This window comes from Sturnira hondurensis, unplaced genomic scaffold, assembly GCF_014824575.4.
Source record: "Sturnira hondurensis isolate 20B ecotype Veracruz unplaced genomic scaffold, ASM1482457v3 Scaffold0008640, whole genome shotgun sequence".
NCBI lineage: Eukaryota > Metazoa > Chordata > Mammalia > Chiroptera > Phyllostomidae > Sturnira > Sturnira hondurensis.
In genome coordinates, this window is record NW_028081271.1 from 22,239,756 (window position 1) to 22,256,000 (window position 16,245).

General features: G+C 37.1%; 1 protein-coding gene across 2 annotated transcripts in view; it reads right to left on the minus strand.

Annotated features, from left to right (window-relative positions):
• KAT6A (lysine acetyltransferase 6A) overlaps positions 1 to 16,245 on the minus strand; it is a 122,768-nt gene that overhangs the window by 18,181 nt on the left and 88,342 nt on the right. For both annotated transcript variants that reach the window (XM_037055456.1, XM_037055455.1), the window contains exons 9-13: positions 9,908 to 10,023; positions 5,415 to 5,556; positions 3,645 to 3,806; positions 2,447 to 2,540; positions 453 to 684 (exon numbers count right to left, since the gene is read on the minus strand). In XM_037055456.1, coding sequence (XP_036911351.1) covers positions 453 to 684; positions 2,447 to 2,540; positions 3,645 to 3,806; positions 5,415 to 5,556; positions 9,908 to 10,023 — 746 coding nt within the window. The remainder of the gene's footprint in view (positions 1 to 452; positions 685 to 2,446; positions 2,541 to 3,644; positions 3,807 to 5,414; positions 5,557 to 9,907; positions 10,024 to 16,245) is intronic.

The following is a 16,245-nucleotide window of genomic DNA, read 5'->3' on the forward strand; positions in this document are numbered from 1 at the left end:
AAAATAAGATTAAGGAGTTTAGATTCAAAGGTTAGGAGGAAGGCAAAAAATATAGTTTAGAAAAATATGGCCCTGGCTGGTGTAGCTCAGTGGATTGAGCTCAGGCTGAGAACCAAAGGGTCGCTGGTTCAACACCCAGACAGGGCACATGCCTGGGTTGTGGGCCAGGTCCCCAGTGGGGGCCGTGTGAGAGGCAACCACACACTGATGTTTTTCTCCCTCTCTTTCTCCCTCCCTTCCCCTCTGTCTAAAAATAAATAAATACTTTTTTAAAAAAGAAAGAAAAATATGGTCAATAGTACCAAATATCACAGAAAAGAAAATGATTGTCTGAGGATCACCAAGTGTAGTATTTGTATTAGTACCTGTTCGTCCATCAATGATTTGGCTGCCCGATCCAAAAACTTTACCTAATTATCCTTGGATGGGAGACAAAGAGACACAGTACTCACTGGTCACTACGAAAGTCTAGCATTCTTAGGTGGTGGAGTGTGGAAGTAATGTCTTGAGGGCAGATTCCAGTCAACTTGCTTAACTTCTTAATGCTGATTTGCTTGTCATTCTGGTGATAAAGGCACTCCAATATTACACTCTTCCAATAAGCCATGTAGGAAAGACGACCTAGATCGGACAATGGTTTCTCTGGAGACCCTGCTTGGCCTTCACGTTTTGATAACAGATAACCTAAAGAAACCCCCAAATAACATGTCAGAGAGCCTTAAATGGGCTAATTCACCAAAATAACAATGCCTTCTTCCACAACCAATCTAAGTATTATAGACAACAATTATTATAAAGATAAATTCCTTCAAGAAAAAAATAAAATTGCAAAATTACTTGAAAACCTATTTGCAAGAAGATTATATAATTTACATACACTGAATATTAGATCAGTATTACTACTTTGTCTACAGTTAATGTAAATCATATTGTTAACACAGTCAAACTGTTAAAAATCAGGACTTCATGCTGATAGGCTGCACTAGTAAGGGTAAGGCAATAAAGGTTTTTATTTAAGGTACTATGGTAGTAAACCACACTTTCACATTTTACTTGGACCACTAGATGGCAACAGCTACATCTGAACCGAACAACACAAGAGAATGCCTCAGAGCTTATGTCGTTTAATCTATTAAGATTGTGGTTCTTCTGTGCGAGAATCAGAGGACAATTTCTCACTTCGACCAAGGCTCTCCTCACAATGTCCTATCACCACAACTCCTGGCCAACCGTACGTCGCATGAGGTGTCACTGTCAGTGTGGGATGGTGCTGTTTTTTCCTCTTGTCTAGTGCATGACTCTCAAGAACAGGAAAAAATGGCATAAAATCTAAAGGATTAAGTATAGAAAATGAAGATGGCAGAAGAAATGCTTTCTTGTCATCAAGGAAAACTTAAAACCACTCTAAGAATGGTAATTTGGGAAAATATATTACACTGCAGAAAGTAATTGAAGACACACTGGAATCATACAGACTGATGTTTGTGTATCTAAAAAAAACACTAATTAGCATAATAAAATATTTTCCCCTCACTATGTCACTTAATGGCACAACATGTTCAGTTAGTTATGAGTTCTATTTCAAAAATATATTTACATTAAAAGAATAATTTGAGTTCCAGCCTCTGCTACTAATCCAAAAAGGCCAGGCAATGTAGAAAATAACCAATTTTATTCCCAATAAAATATGATCAGGTGTATATTCTAAGGTCAAGTAGAAAAAAGCTTCACTGGTCTATAGAAGAATTAACTTAACACTGGCAATATAATTATCTAGTATTTAGAAGGATTATCGTACCTATTAACAAAATCCTTAGAGTTTTTAAACCAATGTTTCTAAATATATTTTTAAAATATTTTAGTAGTGTCTGAGAAAGTACTCCCTCAAATATCACTATTTTATAATAAATATAAAATTTGCTGCAAACATACATTTACTTTCTATGCAAGATTATCAATGTGTAAAACAAAATTCAAGTTCCACATGACCTTTTTAGAACCATTAGCTTTCACTATTTAACTCAGATTAAATTATTAACTGTCATTTAATTTTAGGATATTTAAAAGTACATCACACATTTTTAACCATGAGGTAGAGAGCCTATAACTAGAAAATGATGCACACAGTTTGGGGAACAAAAACAGGGTAGGTGCTGCACTTTTTTAGTGATACTAATTTAAGTAGTTATACAATGTGTTTCATATTGTTGTGAGTTAGAATTACTATGTAAAACTAAATACGTTGTAATTTAACAGTTGCAAATTAAAGCTATTTACTATCACATAAAACTTGGTACTTAGTATTAGCTATTTAAAAACATTTACTGTCCAACCAAAAGGAAAAAAAATCATGACTTTCAGTTTTAAAGTCTCTCTCTCTCTCTCACACACACACATACACAGAGGTCCATAGGAAGAGATAATGAGAAATTATTACAATACTTACTGAAATCAATGAGAAACCTGCCATAGCCCTTACGCTGGTATTGGGGAAGAATCATTATACAGGAAACATTGTATTTCTGTTGGCAGTGCTTTTCCTGGTGGAGAAAAATACAGCCAAGTTTTAAAACTACAGGCTGGGAGGACTGAATAGTAAGGCTAATTACTTAGAAACAAAGACTAACAGTCAAAACCACAGCCCTGGCCCTTTGGGAATAATACACACCAAGAAAAAATTCCCCACTGAAAGGAGCTAGGACAATGTTAAGTCATTGTCATTACCTACAAAGCAACTATCCTGGGAGAATAAAACTACAAGGTAAAAAGATGCCATCCAACACCATCTGCAACTCAAAAACAGTATGTCAACGCCTATGATGAGCAGAGGAATCTAAGTCCCAATCAATTTGCAGAGATACAAATTATAAATCAATGTAGCACTCTAGAAGTGAGAAGATTCACCATCAACTATTTTAAAGCTTCTTTTATTTCCTCCTCTGGACCTACACAGGGCAATCCCACCTTTCTATAAATTGTACCTAACTCTACAAAATACAGTTCCAAAGTGTTGGGTACAAATATATTTTTAGAGACCAGGCAATATGTCTTAAATCAATCATATATTTAACTACTGAAATTGCATACTAACAGAATGCTTGCTTGTAAACTAGCTGCCCTTCTACTTCACTATTTTATGAACTTATATTTTACCTTGGGCTTGCTCAAGTAACAAAGTATCTTTCTGTTGTCTGAATACAAAAGAAAACCTTTTCTCTCCAACAGAATGAAAGGTTAAAGGAAGAAGAAAATATCCTGTAATAAAAATGACTTCTACTCTTATTTCTATGCCTCAAATTCAAATTAGGAAGATTTAAACTGAGAAAGAACTTAAACAGGTAATGACTCTGTTTATTTCACAAGTTCTATGTACTATCACCATGGGAATAGAAGTCATTTTAAAACTTTTCCTCTTGAGTATAACCAGTAGTTCATGCTCCTAGGAGAGTATATAGTCTGTTGAATGTTACCAGGCACATTCTAGCAGTTGGTATGCTTCTGAAATGCCCCTTCTATTTTTCTTTCTAAAAAGCTAGATGGCACCCAGAAGGTCCTGTACCCTGTAGTATCTCCTAGTGAGAACCAGTAAAGACTGTTTGAGATTTACATACAAATTCAAATAAATTATAAGCTGATACACTTACTTTAGAAAAGTAGCCTACAAGGTGGCAGCCCTTGACATCATTCTGTGTTAGTACATAAAAAAGAAATGGCTCCACGTCATAATAGAGTGTTTTGTGGTCAAGGAACAACTTTGCCAAGAGACACAGGTTCTGACAATAAATGGTACTCACATTCCCATCAACCTAGGAGAAAAAAAATACAATGAAATGGTCAAAAAATACAATGAAATGAAAAATACAATGAAATACAGCAGAGTGTCCCTTTAGTTCCAGAACACACATCAGTTACAAGCACCTCTGAGTATCCACAGTCCAGCCTAAGAGAAGCGATCAGTGAACACGCTGGAACCTGGAAGCTACGCCTAGATGTGGCAGAATTACAGTGCTTGCTGTTTTAAGACAACTAGTATGCATATAAACTACTCTATTCAACAAAGCATGAACAGACAGGCAAAGAGTCAATGGCCATTTCAGAAATAGCACTTTTGGGCTTTATGGCAACATTTATTAATTGCAGGGATCTTTCAGATGGCAAGCTGATCTGATTCCTTCTTTAAAATTATTTAATGTAACAGAGGATATAAATGCAACCCCTTCTAAAATACACATGTAAATAAAACAAGGTATAATTATAATCTAATCTGCATCAGCAACCAGAAGCAATGTAGTCTGACTGCCATGATTAGATTTGTCATCAAATAAAGCTACTGAGGAAGATTTAACTATTGTCAGAAGCACCAAGCAGGTTACCTGGCACCTTGGCAAACGAGATATTTTTTGGACTTAGGCTGGCCAAGGTCAGTAGCACTAGGCCACGTTGTTCCTGACACCTTGTGTTCCTGGGGGTTGCTGAAGCTTGCTCTGTTATGGAAATGCCAAGGGATGCCCATATTAGACCCCTAAGATATTAGCATTTCAAAACTGAAACCTCTTCACCAATTTTAGTAATTAAATATTACATCTTTAAGAACACCCACCAATATATGCTTGAGCTGAGAAACAATTTACTCCTGGGTACTCTGAAACAGTACTGTATACTGCATCCTTTCCCTTCCCCTGTCCCCAAAGGTGAAGCACTTCTCAATTCCTCAACTAAAATAATGGCTTAGGGAAGATCAAGAAGATGAGAGACTGAGTAGATCCTGAAAACCTGAAATTCACTCATCATTCTAGCCATGTAAATTCTGGTCATTAACAGAACTAGTCATATTGAGCACAGGGCAGGTTCTCAACACTCAGCAATCAAAGCACAGAACCGAGGGTCAAATTAAACACCACTAACAACACAGAAGAAAAACAAATAGCATAACTCATATCATCATGATCAAGTTAGGAAAACACAGTAAGATTTAGTGCCACTTTTAAATATATCTCTACAAAATATCCCTTTAAATAGAGCTACAGAAATCTTTTCATTTAAATGGCATAGTTCGTAGATCCTAAAAAAAACTTTAATCACCTCTAAACATGTAAAATTGGTTGATATTTTATAATAAAATGGAGTCTTACAAATCATTAACAGTACTTTTTCCTTCTTAATGGTACATAAAGTATTAAGATGTATTATAATTACTAATTTAATGAAATAAAAAATAATTTATTCTGGATCAAGGTTGTAAACTTGGTACCATTTGTATTGTCCTAATTCTGTTTCTCATATAGCAGAATTATCTGACTTAATAGTGAATCAACAACAGTAAAATAAGATTCCAAAAACATCAAGTTGCACAATTAGATATAGCACAGGTGGCACTATATTTGAAATGGATAACTACTAAGTATCTACTTTACCTCAAAAACAGATATGTTATTCTTTCTGTAAATCTCATTGGCAGGAGGGTGGAACCAACCACATTTCTTCATGTGCTGCTGTAGAATAGTTCTACTTTTCATATATTTTAGGCAGAATTCACAAAGATACAACTTAGGCAGCCTGTAAAATATAATTTAAAAAAAGACAGGGCTCTATATTTTATAAGACTTTACACTTTCACAATTCTTTTTTGACTCTCATGACCACACAGGTAAAAAGGTAGAGAACGTATTATTAACCCCATTAATCAGATGAAAGAAAAAGACTAAAGATAAAACTAATTTGGATAACAGTATCCAAGTAATTAACAGCAGGAGAGCAAGGGTGAGAAATCAAGACACCTAATTCCATGTTCTTCCTATTTGACTAATACTTTGCAGTCTTTTAAAAAGTTACCTCTTTGAAACATACAAAAATACCTCACATTCTCTCACTGATAATTTCTGGTAAGTAGAAAATAAAGTCTACCTTCAGAACACACCAATGAATAGAGAAGACTGTGTTGAGCTATACAGATTCTTCCTCCCTTTATTTAAACACTGATTCATTAATAAAAGAAAACAAACATTTGTTGAATATTTACTGTGTACCAGCAATTGTGCTAGGTACACTAGGTGTAGAGTGCTGAGTGAAATGGACAGAGAGTGAATATTATAAAAGCAATTTTTTTGCCTTTTTAAATACACAATTTTAATAGTATGTTTTTTCAGGTTAGGACATACTATAGTACCTCCTTCCTTCCACCCTTGAAACTCTGGCTTTCCCTCTGGTTAAATATCACATTAAATTCTGTAACTCAAAAGTCTATTTTTCAACAACTGAAATAAAAGTTCAATTTATTCTTTTAAATGTTCTGTTATTACTTCCTACTTATTCAACAGTCTTGCTGTTTCAGCAGTTTAACAGGACTTCTTTTTTTAAACTATATTTTATTGATTACGCTGTTACAGTTGTCCCAATTTTATTTCCCCTTTCCCCCCTTTGACCGGTACCCCTTTCCCTTAGTTCATGTCCATGAGTCGTGTGTGTAAGTTTTTGGCTTCTCCCTTCCCTATACTATTCTTAACCTCTCCGTCCATTTTGTTCCTGCCAAATGCTTACTGATCATTGCACCATTTCCCTCTCTCTCCATTCCCCCTCCCAGCTGATCACCGTCCAAATGACCCCACACCTATGATTCTGTTCAACAAGACTTCTTCCTTACCCTTTCTATGAGAAGGGAGGTAATAAAGTTAAGGGATTAAATCAGTTCTTAAAGTAATGGAAGAAACATGAACTAAATTAAAAACCAGTGGCATTTATACCTATTTTAGTCTGAATCCAGAAGACCACATGGCTCTTCTATTAGAAAATACACACCTTGTATGACTCCTCCATCCTAAACTGTGTCTAGAATTGGTCGGGCCCTAGTAATCTGAGATCTGATACTATCATTAAAATTACATATGCAAAATACTGAATGATACTGATGACAAAAAATATAATTCAAACAAATTACTATAAATAGGTATTGAGGCTAAAGGAAACTTACAAAAACTCATTCATTTAGTTGTTATCCGTTTGGATAGCTCTGCTTTAAAAAGGTAACCCTGACTCTGGCTGGGTGACTCAGCTGGTTGGAGAATCATCCTGTACTGTATACCAAAAAGTTTCAGGTTCGATACCCAGTTAGGGCGCATACAGGAGGCAACAGATTGATATCTGTGTCTCTCTACCCGCCTCCCCAAATCAATAAACATATCCTCCAGTGAGGAGTAAAACAAAATAAAACAAAAAGCTTTCCCTGGAATTAAAGAAAAAGTAGATTAATGTTTGACATGTTAAAAGTGTGAAGACTATAACTATTTTTTTCAAGTTTTACTTTAGAAGCAGTTTTGAAGCACAATTGTTTCTCTGGACATGGTTAACATTCAACTAAACCCTTTCCAAAAGTGTGTTTATGGAATGTTAGTCCTGTACGCACTGAGTGTCTCATGCTAAAATAAGGGTGGGAAAGGGCATGTGATTTTTTTCCCTCTGCCTTGGGGATTCACATTGATTCTATGTAATCTCACATCTTATTTTTAAACTGCCATTCAGGACACTAAAAAGCTTCCAAGGAACTGTTGTGGTATATTTCTAAATTTAATATGTAAATACTGTTTTCCAAAATCTCTAGTATTAGCCAAACCAAAACAACCTAAAATTATACATTAGTATAAAACTTATTCCAAAAAAAAGTACTGAGCAAAAACAAAAGACTGACATCATAAACTAAAATCAAGAAGCAATAGCCAAGAACATGGAAAAAGAAAGGTCCCCTAGGCTATTTTGCTTATTTCCTTTCCATTCCACCACTCAGAAAGGAATGGCAGAAGAATAAATAAGTAGCTTTTTTTTCCTTCTTTACCATCAGAACTAAGAAAATCTCAAAATGAAATGGCCCCAACTGTAAACACCATCATCTAATGTGGACACTAGATGTATGAACTGAGTCTTTGCGGTAGCCTACACCTACCTGTCTTCCCGAATATCTGGATTTTGAATAATTTCTTCTTAAAAGGAAAGTAGAAGAATGAGGGTCTCACCCTCACCTGCATGGCTCACTCGGCTGAGTGTCACTGTGCAAAGCCAAAGCTTGCTGGTTCAATTCCCAGTCAGGGCAGCACATGCCTGGGTTGTGGGCCCGGTCCCTAGTTGCTGCAATCTATCGATGTTTCTCTCCCTCTTTTTCTCCCTCCTTTCCCCTATCTCTATTAAATAAATAAATAAAATCTTTATATTAAAAAAAAGAATGAGGTGTCCCTATCCCTATGCAAGTATAATTCATGTCCCCCCTACTATGCAAATGATAAAGAAAGGAAAGGAAGAAAGAAAGAACCAGTGACAGGCCACTAAACTCTCCAGATTATGGTAAAGATAAATGCCAACTTTAAAAGCATCTAATTAAACTTTTAGGTCTCAGTACAGAGACATGAAAATAAAATACAATTTATTAAAGTCTATGAGAAGGCATAATTTGTTCTAAAGCTCTTTTAGGTATCAAATTGTTCAAGACAACATCAGAAGAAATAAAATCTCTGAGAAATTACTGCCAAGTCTTACTTGGCTAAATTATGAGTTCATGCTATTTCTCTGGACTAGCAAGATGTAAAGCATCTTATTGATGAGTAAAAAAAGCTTTTAGCAAACATTACATAAGAAATAATAAAGTAAAAAAAAAAGCAAGCAGCGTCATGATCTACTTCATTCCAATTCATTCTTGCTGAAAACATTTTACTTTATAATAAAGCCTCTTACTTTATAATAACCAAGCCCACAGGGATGACATTACTAGTCTAAAGGGAATAATCCAATAAAACTCTTTTTAAAAAATATTTTATTTATTTATTTTTAGAGAGAGGGGAAGGGAGGGAGAAAGTGAAGGAAAGAATCAGCAATGTATGGTTGCCTGTCATGTACCCCCTACTGGAGACCTGGCCCACAAACCAGGCATGTGCCCTGACTGAGAATTGAACCCATAACCCTTTGGTTCACAGACCAGGGCTCAATCCACTGAGCCACACCAGCCAGGGCTGTTTAACCCACAGAGCTCCATAACTTATTACTCCTTACAATACCTTGCTAAATAGGAAGCTGTGGGATACAAAATTTACAGATTAAAGAGAGCATAATATGACTGCTATACTTCAAGTGAGAAATTTGATTTTTTTGACCAAATCTTATTTTTCAACTCCTTTAATTTAAACCCTGAAGGGAAAAAAAAGGTAATAACAACTGACATGATTGAGCACTTACCATTTTCTAAGTGAGTTACATGTGTTAACCCATGCACTGTTCACAACAAACCCTGTGAGGTCAGTACTATTCCCACCCCCACTTTAAAGAGGAGGAGACTGAGGCCCAGAGGTGTTGGGTAACTACTAAGTTGTGTAGCTTATACATGGCCAAGTTGAGTCATGAGACAAATCTCGTTTTACTAAGCACACTGCTACATCCTTAAAAGCTGGTGACTGATCAATTTGTACATCTAGAAACCCGAGCTATTTATATATAATTTAATACCATTTGTCCAAATTATTCTTGGAAAAACAAAACCATTAAGTTTGTTAAGTTATAAAAATTTAGATAAAAGGCTACTCAGTGAAACTTCATTTATAGGTTAAGTATAAGAATCTTTATCTCCTTTCCTCTTTTAATTTTTCATATAAGGTATGAAGGCAAATTTGTCTTTGAGAAAATATGTTCCCCTTTCTTTCTGACCATGTGTCGAGGTTCCAGTGTTAAGCATCAGCTTTTAGACAGGTTATAGGAAGACAATCTAATGCTGACTGGGATTAAGTAGCTGCCCAAGGATGCTTGGACATTTACAAGCTACCAGTCTCCTCAAATGTAAAAAGATGAAAAAGAACGAAACACCCCCCAAGATTCCTCCTAGCACTGGAGTTCTGTGAATTGATACACAGAAGGTAAATCGTCTCTCAAAACATACCTTGAGTATTCTTGAGGATACGGGGAAGAGTACCAGGTGTGAATTTCATACTTCCCAAACTCAATGACAGAGGGGCAGCGGACTTGTGGATCAGGGGGACCAGTCACCCCAACTTTCTGCGCAGGCAAAAAATACATTACAAAATTTAGCTAAATAAAGTACATGAGATAGATAACAAAACAATCAAAACAAAAAATCCCAGTATGACTCTAAAGGTTGTCATCTCAGAATTCCACAGGAGAGCAAAAATAAGCTAACAAATTTTGAAGTAAGCTGTATGATTTCTTAATAAAGCACTCAAAAGAACAACAAAAATGCTGGTAAGTCTTAGAACTTGGTACAGTTTGGTGTCACTGGATTACGATACTTAATACTCGAAATACCTTCCTCAACTAAACTCACACCCTTAATGACTTGGTTATTGAAGAGAAACTGCTGGCGTTTGGGAATATGAGAGAGAGAATCCTGTGTAACGAGCGGGGGGAGGGGCGCTGCACACCTGCCACAGTCGTACACACAGTGCCTCAACTGACAGCAGAAACGACCCACTGAATGTGTGGGCACGAATAGGAAAAAATTATTTTCAGCTTTGGAAAAGGAGATATTTAAGAACACTAGAAAAAGAATATGGCAAAACAAGTATCAAAAGAGTCTTCAATTCATTTTTCACTGCCCCTAAATCTCCCTTCATTAGTAGCTCTTCACATATTTGACCAAAGAAAATAAAAATACTCTGCTACACACATACTGTTATCCCTTTTATCTACCTTCTATTTATAATGAAAACAATTTCTATGCTCTCGGACTTTCTAAAAAGAGTAACTTGTAAAGCCTTAATGGCTTCCAAACCAGTAATTCCAATATAAGCCATTGTTATGTTAAGGACTACAAAGATCAGGTTTTAAAACGGTAAATTCAATGGCAATTTGAATTGCTCTGCACCCAATACAGCAACATATTCATATATACACACATGAGTGTATATTATGTATACAGTACATTACCCTTTAACTGAATGCTTTAAAACCACTGAGAGATTTTAAAAGCCCATTACTGGAGCCTGTAGACAGACACACAGAAGACAGACAGGCAGGCACACACAACGCACACCTACAAAACTGGAAAAAAATCACAGATTTTTTAATTCACTTTTCAAATACAAATCCATTTAAGGAAGCAGCCTCTTTACCACATCTCATTTGAACACTCTCCCTGGTCTGTTTTCTTTTACAAAAAGCCAAGGGACTGGTCTCAAGTTTCACACTGGAAGGCAGCCAGGTGAAACCTCATCCTCTCCTTTAGACACCTTAAAACAAAGGACAAACACCTGTAGGGTGGATGGATTCCCCAAGGAGTACTGGGTATCTTCCAAAAAACGAAAATCATAAGGCAACAGAAAAGACAGGGTTAAAGAAATAATTTTTTTCATTTCTCAAAACCAAAATAGTACTTCATAGTTTTAAAAACACTGTTCTTTAAACTACACTCCAGGACCAAGTATTCTAATTCACAAAGTAGTATCGTTTAACCTATCTTCACAGTTCAAAATAACAAGAACAGTTGTATAGAAAATATCAGAATAACCAAATATCAGAAACCATATCTAATTTCCAGAGCCACAGATCAAACAGGAAGCACAGAAGCTGAGAACATGCACCTGCTGTAGCACCCTGTGTTGTCGGAGAGCCTTCCCATCAGCAGCTCGGCACTCTTCCAGGCGGATGCGTGATGAGAAACTGGATAACCAGTTCCAGTATAATTGTTTGCACATCACCACAACTAAGAGTGTGCATGTAAAACTAGACTCAGAGCAGATTTCCCCACACCCTCACCTTTGTGCACTGTAAAACGCTCTGGCACATGCGTCTATCCACCGCTGTACTCCACCACCTCCAATTCCCTGGTGAAAGCTCGGGGAGCCCTGGGTTTCCACTTACTAAGGTTTAGAAGTTAACAAAGGCTCTATGCCCTGAGGAAGCAACAGCTGCTTCAAAAACACTCATTAACCCAGTCCTTGCCAAAGTCAAATTGTCAATCTGAATTAGAAGATCACCTTTGCTAGGCTATTTTATTTTAAAACTTCAGCCAAAATACTCTCCTTAAAACATGCAACTTTTCAAAGCAGTGGGAAGCTGATATAATTGGGAGCACAACATATTTTTAAAAACTATTAATTCAAGTCCTGCCACTTTATACCTTCCTTCTCATTTGACTATGCCAGAATCTTTATAGGATGACATATATTCCAGGTCATTAAAAATGTACTTTTTACTCTAAAAAAGTTAGGGAGGGCACTAAATGTGTTAGCAATTGGGCTAAACCAAAAGATAACTTTAAATATTCTGTCCAGGCCCTGGCTGGCGTGGCTTAGTGGAATGAATACCAGCCTGTGAACCAAAGGGTTGCCAGTTTGATGCCTGTGTTGTGGGCCAGTAGGGGGCGCATGAGAGGCAACCACATATTGATGGTTCTCTCTCTCTCTGTTTCTCCCTTCCCTTTGCCTCTCTAAAAATAAATGAAATCTTTCTTTTAAAAAAGGGAGGGAAGTTAAGAATAGTATAGGAAATGGAGAAGCCAAAAAACTTGTATGTATAACCTATGGACATGAATGTGAACTAAGGGCAAGGGGAATGCTGTTGGAAGAGGGGTACAGGGTGGAGGGGAATAAAAGGGAGAAAAATATGGGACAATTATAATAGCATAATCAATAAAATATATTTTAAAAAAATATACATGTCCTAGCCCTGGCTGGTGTAGCTCAGTGGATTGAGCGAGGGCCTGTGAACCAGAGGATCACGGTTCGATTCCCAGTCAGGGCACATGCCTGGGTTGTAGTCCAGTTCTCTGCAGGCCAACTCCCAGCAGGGGACTCACAAAAGGCAACCATACATTGATATTTCTCTCCCTCTCTCCTTCCCCTCTAAAGATAAATAAATAAATAAAATCTTTAAATAAAAAAATATATATATACATGTCCTAGATAATGGAACTTTTATCTTGTAACTTTTACCAGTATTTTATAAGAAAAAATTATTATTCTTCTACAGAAACTCCACTTCTATTAAATGACCTATCTAATTCCCATTTCCAATATACAGAGGCCACTCTTGCAGCCCCTCAAGTCCAGGCCTGGGACGAACATGGAAACTACAATTCGTGAAGCTACAGCCTGGCCCCCTTCCCTTGGCCTGCACTAGACAACCCCCCCAGACCCTCCTTTCCATTTCCCCTGGGAAATGGCATTTTGAGATGAGAGTGCAGAGTAGTATTGCACCCTTACTATCAGTATGAAAATGTGAAATGTGAGGAGATGTCTTTTTTATTTGAACATTTTCCCATAGAAACACTATAATAAAAATAATTCCATTCATTAGGGAGTACAAGTTACCTGATGAAAGAGATATGTAAGAATGAGTTCACATAGTCCCAAATGGAAAGAGCATAAACTTAAGAAATGAAGAAAATCAGCATTTGTGCAGCACCTACTGTACCAGACTCTGCGCCTTGTATTGTTATCTCATTGAATCCCCACAACCCATCCTCAGAGTAGGAAACAATATGCTCACTTTAAAGATGAAGGAGAAAACACAAGGCTCGGGAAGATTAAGAGGCAAAAAACTCCAGGACAAAAACATCAGAAGTGAATCATAAAAATAAAAAAGAACAAAATGAATAGAGGTGAGATAGGAAATATGGATGGCTGTCAACTAATTAATGTTCTGAATTCTAAAAGTCTAAGTTTTTTTTGAACATTTAAAAAAAAATGAAGCTATAGCCCTGGCTGGTGTAGCTCAGTGGATCGATCGCAGGCCTGTGAAGCAAAGGGTTGCCAGTTCGATTGCCAGTCAGGGCACACACCTGGGTTGCAGGCCAGGTCCCCAGTAGGGGACACATGAGAGGCAACCACACATTGATGTTTCTCTCCCACTCTTTCTCCTTCCCATCCCCTCTCTCTAAAAATAAGTAAATAAAATATTTTTAAGAAAGCATCCCTGCTTAAAAAAAAAAGAAGCTATAAGGCCACAGACTCTTACCTAAAACTCTTGGAAGAGAATGTGCTTTGGAATCCTGAATTTTTCTGATGTTAAGAAAGTATTACAGTGCATATATGTTCCTTAAATCAATAAACCCTGCAGAATTTGGGGAACACTTCATAACCAGATATCACTGATATTTCTTTAGCAAAACACATGAATATTCACATTAAATGGGGCAAGTAAAAAATATATATAGCACTGGCTGGTGTGGATCAGTGGGTTCAGTGCCAGCCTGTGAACCGAAGAGTTGCCAGTTCAATTCCCAGTCAAGGCACATCCCCAGTTGGGGGCGTGTAAAAGGCAACCACACACTGATGTTTCTCTCCCTCTCTTTCTCCTTCCCTTCCCCTCTCTCTAAAAATAAATAAAATCTTAAAATATGTATATATATATATATATATAGTACCATGTCATTTCAAATCATGTTTTGCCAATAATGAAGTTAAGTGAGATCTTACTGTAAAATGAGTTATAAATTTTTTTCATTCTCAAAAAACCCCCCAGAGATAGCTAATACAGCACATGAAAAGATACTCAACATTACTAATCATCAGGGAAATGCAGATGCAGATCACAATGAAATTCAATGTCGCACCCATTAGGAAAAAAGAAAACAAAAAAAAAAAACCAACCCAGAAAATAACAAGTGTCGACAAGGATGTGAAGAAGCTGGAACCCTAGTGCATCACTGATGGAAATGTCCAATGGCGCAGCCACTGAGGAAAACAGTACGCCAGTTCCTCAGAACATCTAAAAAAACCCTAGAATTACCATTACCTTTTCACTTTTGGATATATGAAATAACTGAAAGTAAAAACGTGAACAGATATTTGTCCACCCTTTTCTCAGCAGCGTTATTCACAATACCCAGAAAGTGGAAGCAACCCAAGTATTTGTTGACAGATGAATGGATAAACAAGATGTGGTAAAAACATACAATAAAATATTACTTAGCCTTAAAAAGGAAAGAAATTCTGACATATGTTACAGCCTGGATGAACCCTGAAAATGCATGAAGTTAAATAAGCCAGACACAAAAAGACAAATACATGACTCCACTTGTGTGAGGTCTGCCCATGGTAGTTTAAATTCACAAAGACAGAAGCAGAACAGCGGCTGTCAGGGGCCAAGAGAGGAAGGAACGAGGAGTTACGGTTTAATTGGCCACTCCTTCTCAGTTTCACCCATCTCTAAACGGTGAAATACCCTAGGTCTCTTCAAGCTCTTTTCTTCTCTTTTGGTGATCTCACCTAGTCTCACTCCCTTAAATACCACCAACCTGCTGACAAGTCCTAAGTTTAAATTTTGAGCCTAGACCTGTCCTTTGAATTCCAGACACATACATCCCACTGTCTACTTGATAGCTCTTTTCTCTTGAACGTGTTATAGGAATCTCAAATTCAACAGTCCAAAAATCAAACTCCAGATATTCTTTTCCCCCAAACTCTCCCTCCTGTATTCTCCTCCATCTAAGTAAATGGCCACTCCCTCCTTCAACTGTGCTCTAGTTTAATCCTTCACTCCTTGTTTTCAAAACCATCCAATCCAACAGCATGTCCTAGTGGATTTACATTCACAACACAGCCAAGAATTCCAATTCTACCACTAGCACAATGACCTGTATCTCTTACTTGGATAATGCTAACAGCCTCCTAACTTCTCAGTTAGGATTTTTGTATTTCCTCCCTTCAATCTACACAGGAGCCAGAGCAACTCCATTATAACCTGTGTCAGACTGGGTCATTCTTCTGCTCAAAATCCTCCAAGGGTTCCTATCACACTCAGAATAAAAATCAGTCCTTATAATAGTCTAGAAGACCCTACAAAATCTGGCCTCCCATTACCTTTCTGTCTTGATCACCTAATTTTTATTTTTTAAAAGATTTTATTTATTTATTTTTAGAGAAGGGAAGAAAGAGAGAAAGAGAAACATCAATGTGCAGTTGCCTCTCATGTGCCCCCTACTGGGGACCAGACCCACAACCCTTTAGTTCACAGGCTGGTGCTCAGTCCACTGAGCCACACCAGCCAGGGCTTGATTACCTAATTTCCATTCTCTGCTCTAACCACACTAGCCTTCTCCTGTATTTCCTTGACCATGCTAAGCACAAATCCCGATTCAGGGTCTCTGCATTTATGCTCCCCTGATATTCACATGGTTCACTGCCTCATCTCCTTTAGGTTTCTACTAAATGTCAGACAGTCCCTAACACAACAATTTAAAATTGTACAAAACCACCTTCCCTCTCTCCCTCTCCTTACTCTGCTCCATGCCACCACCACATAGCACACCACTTACCA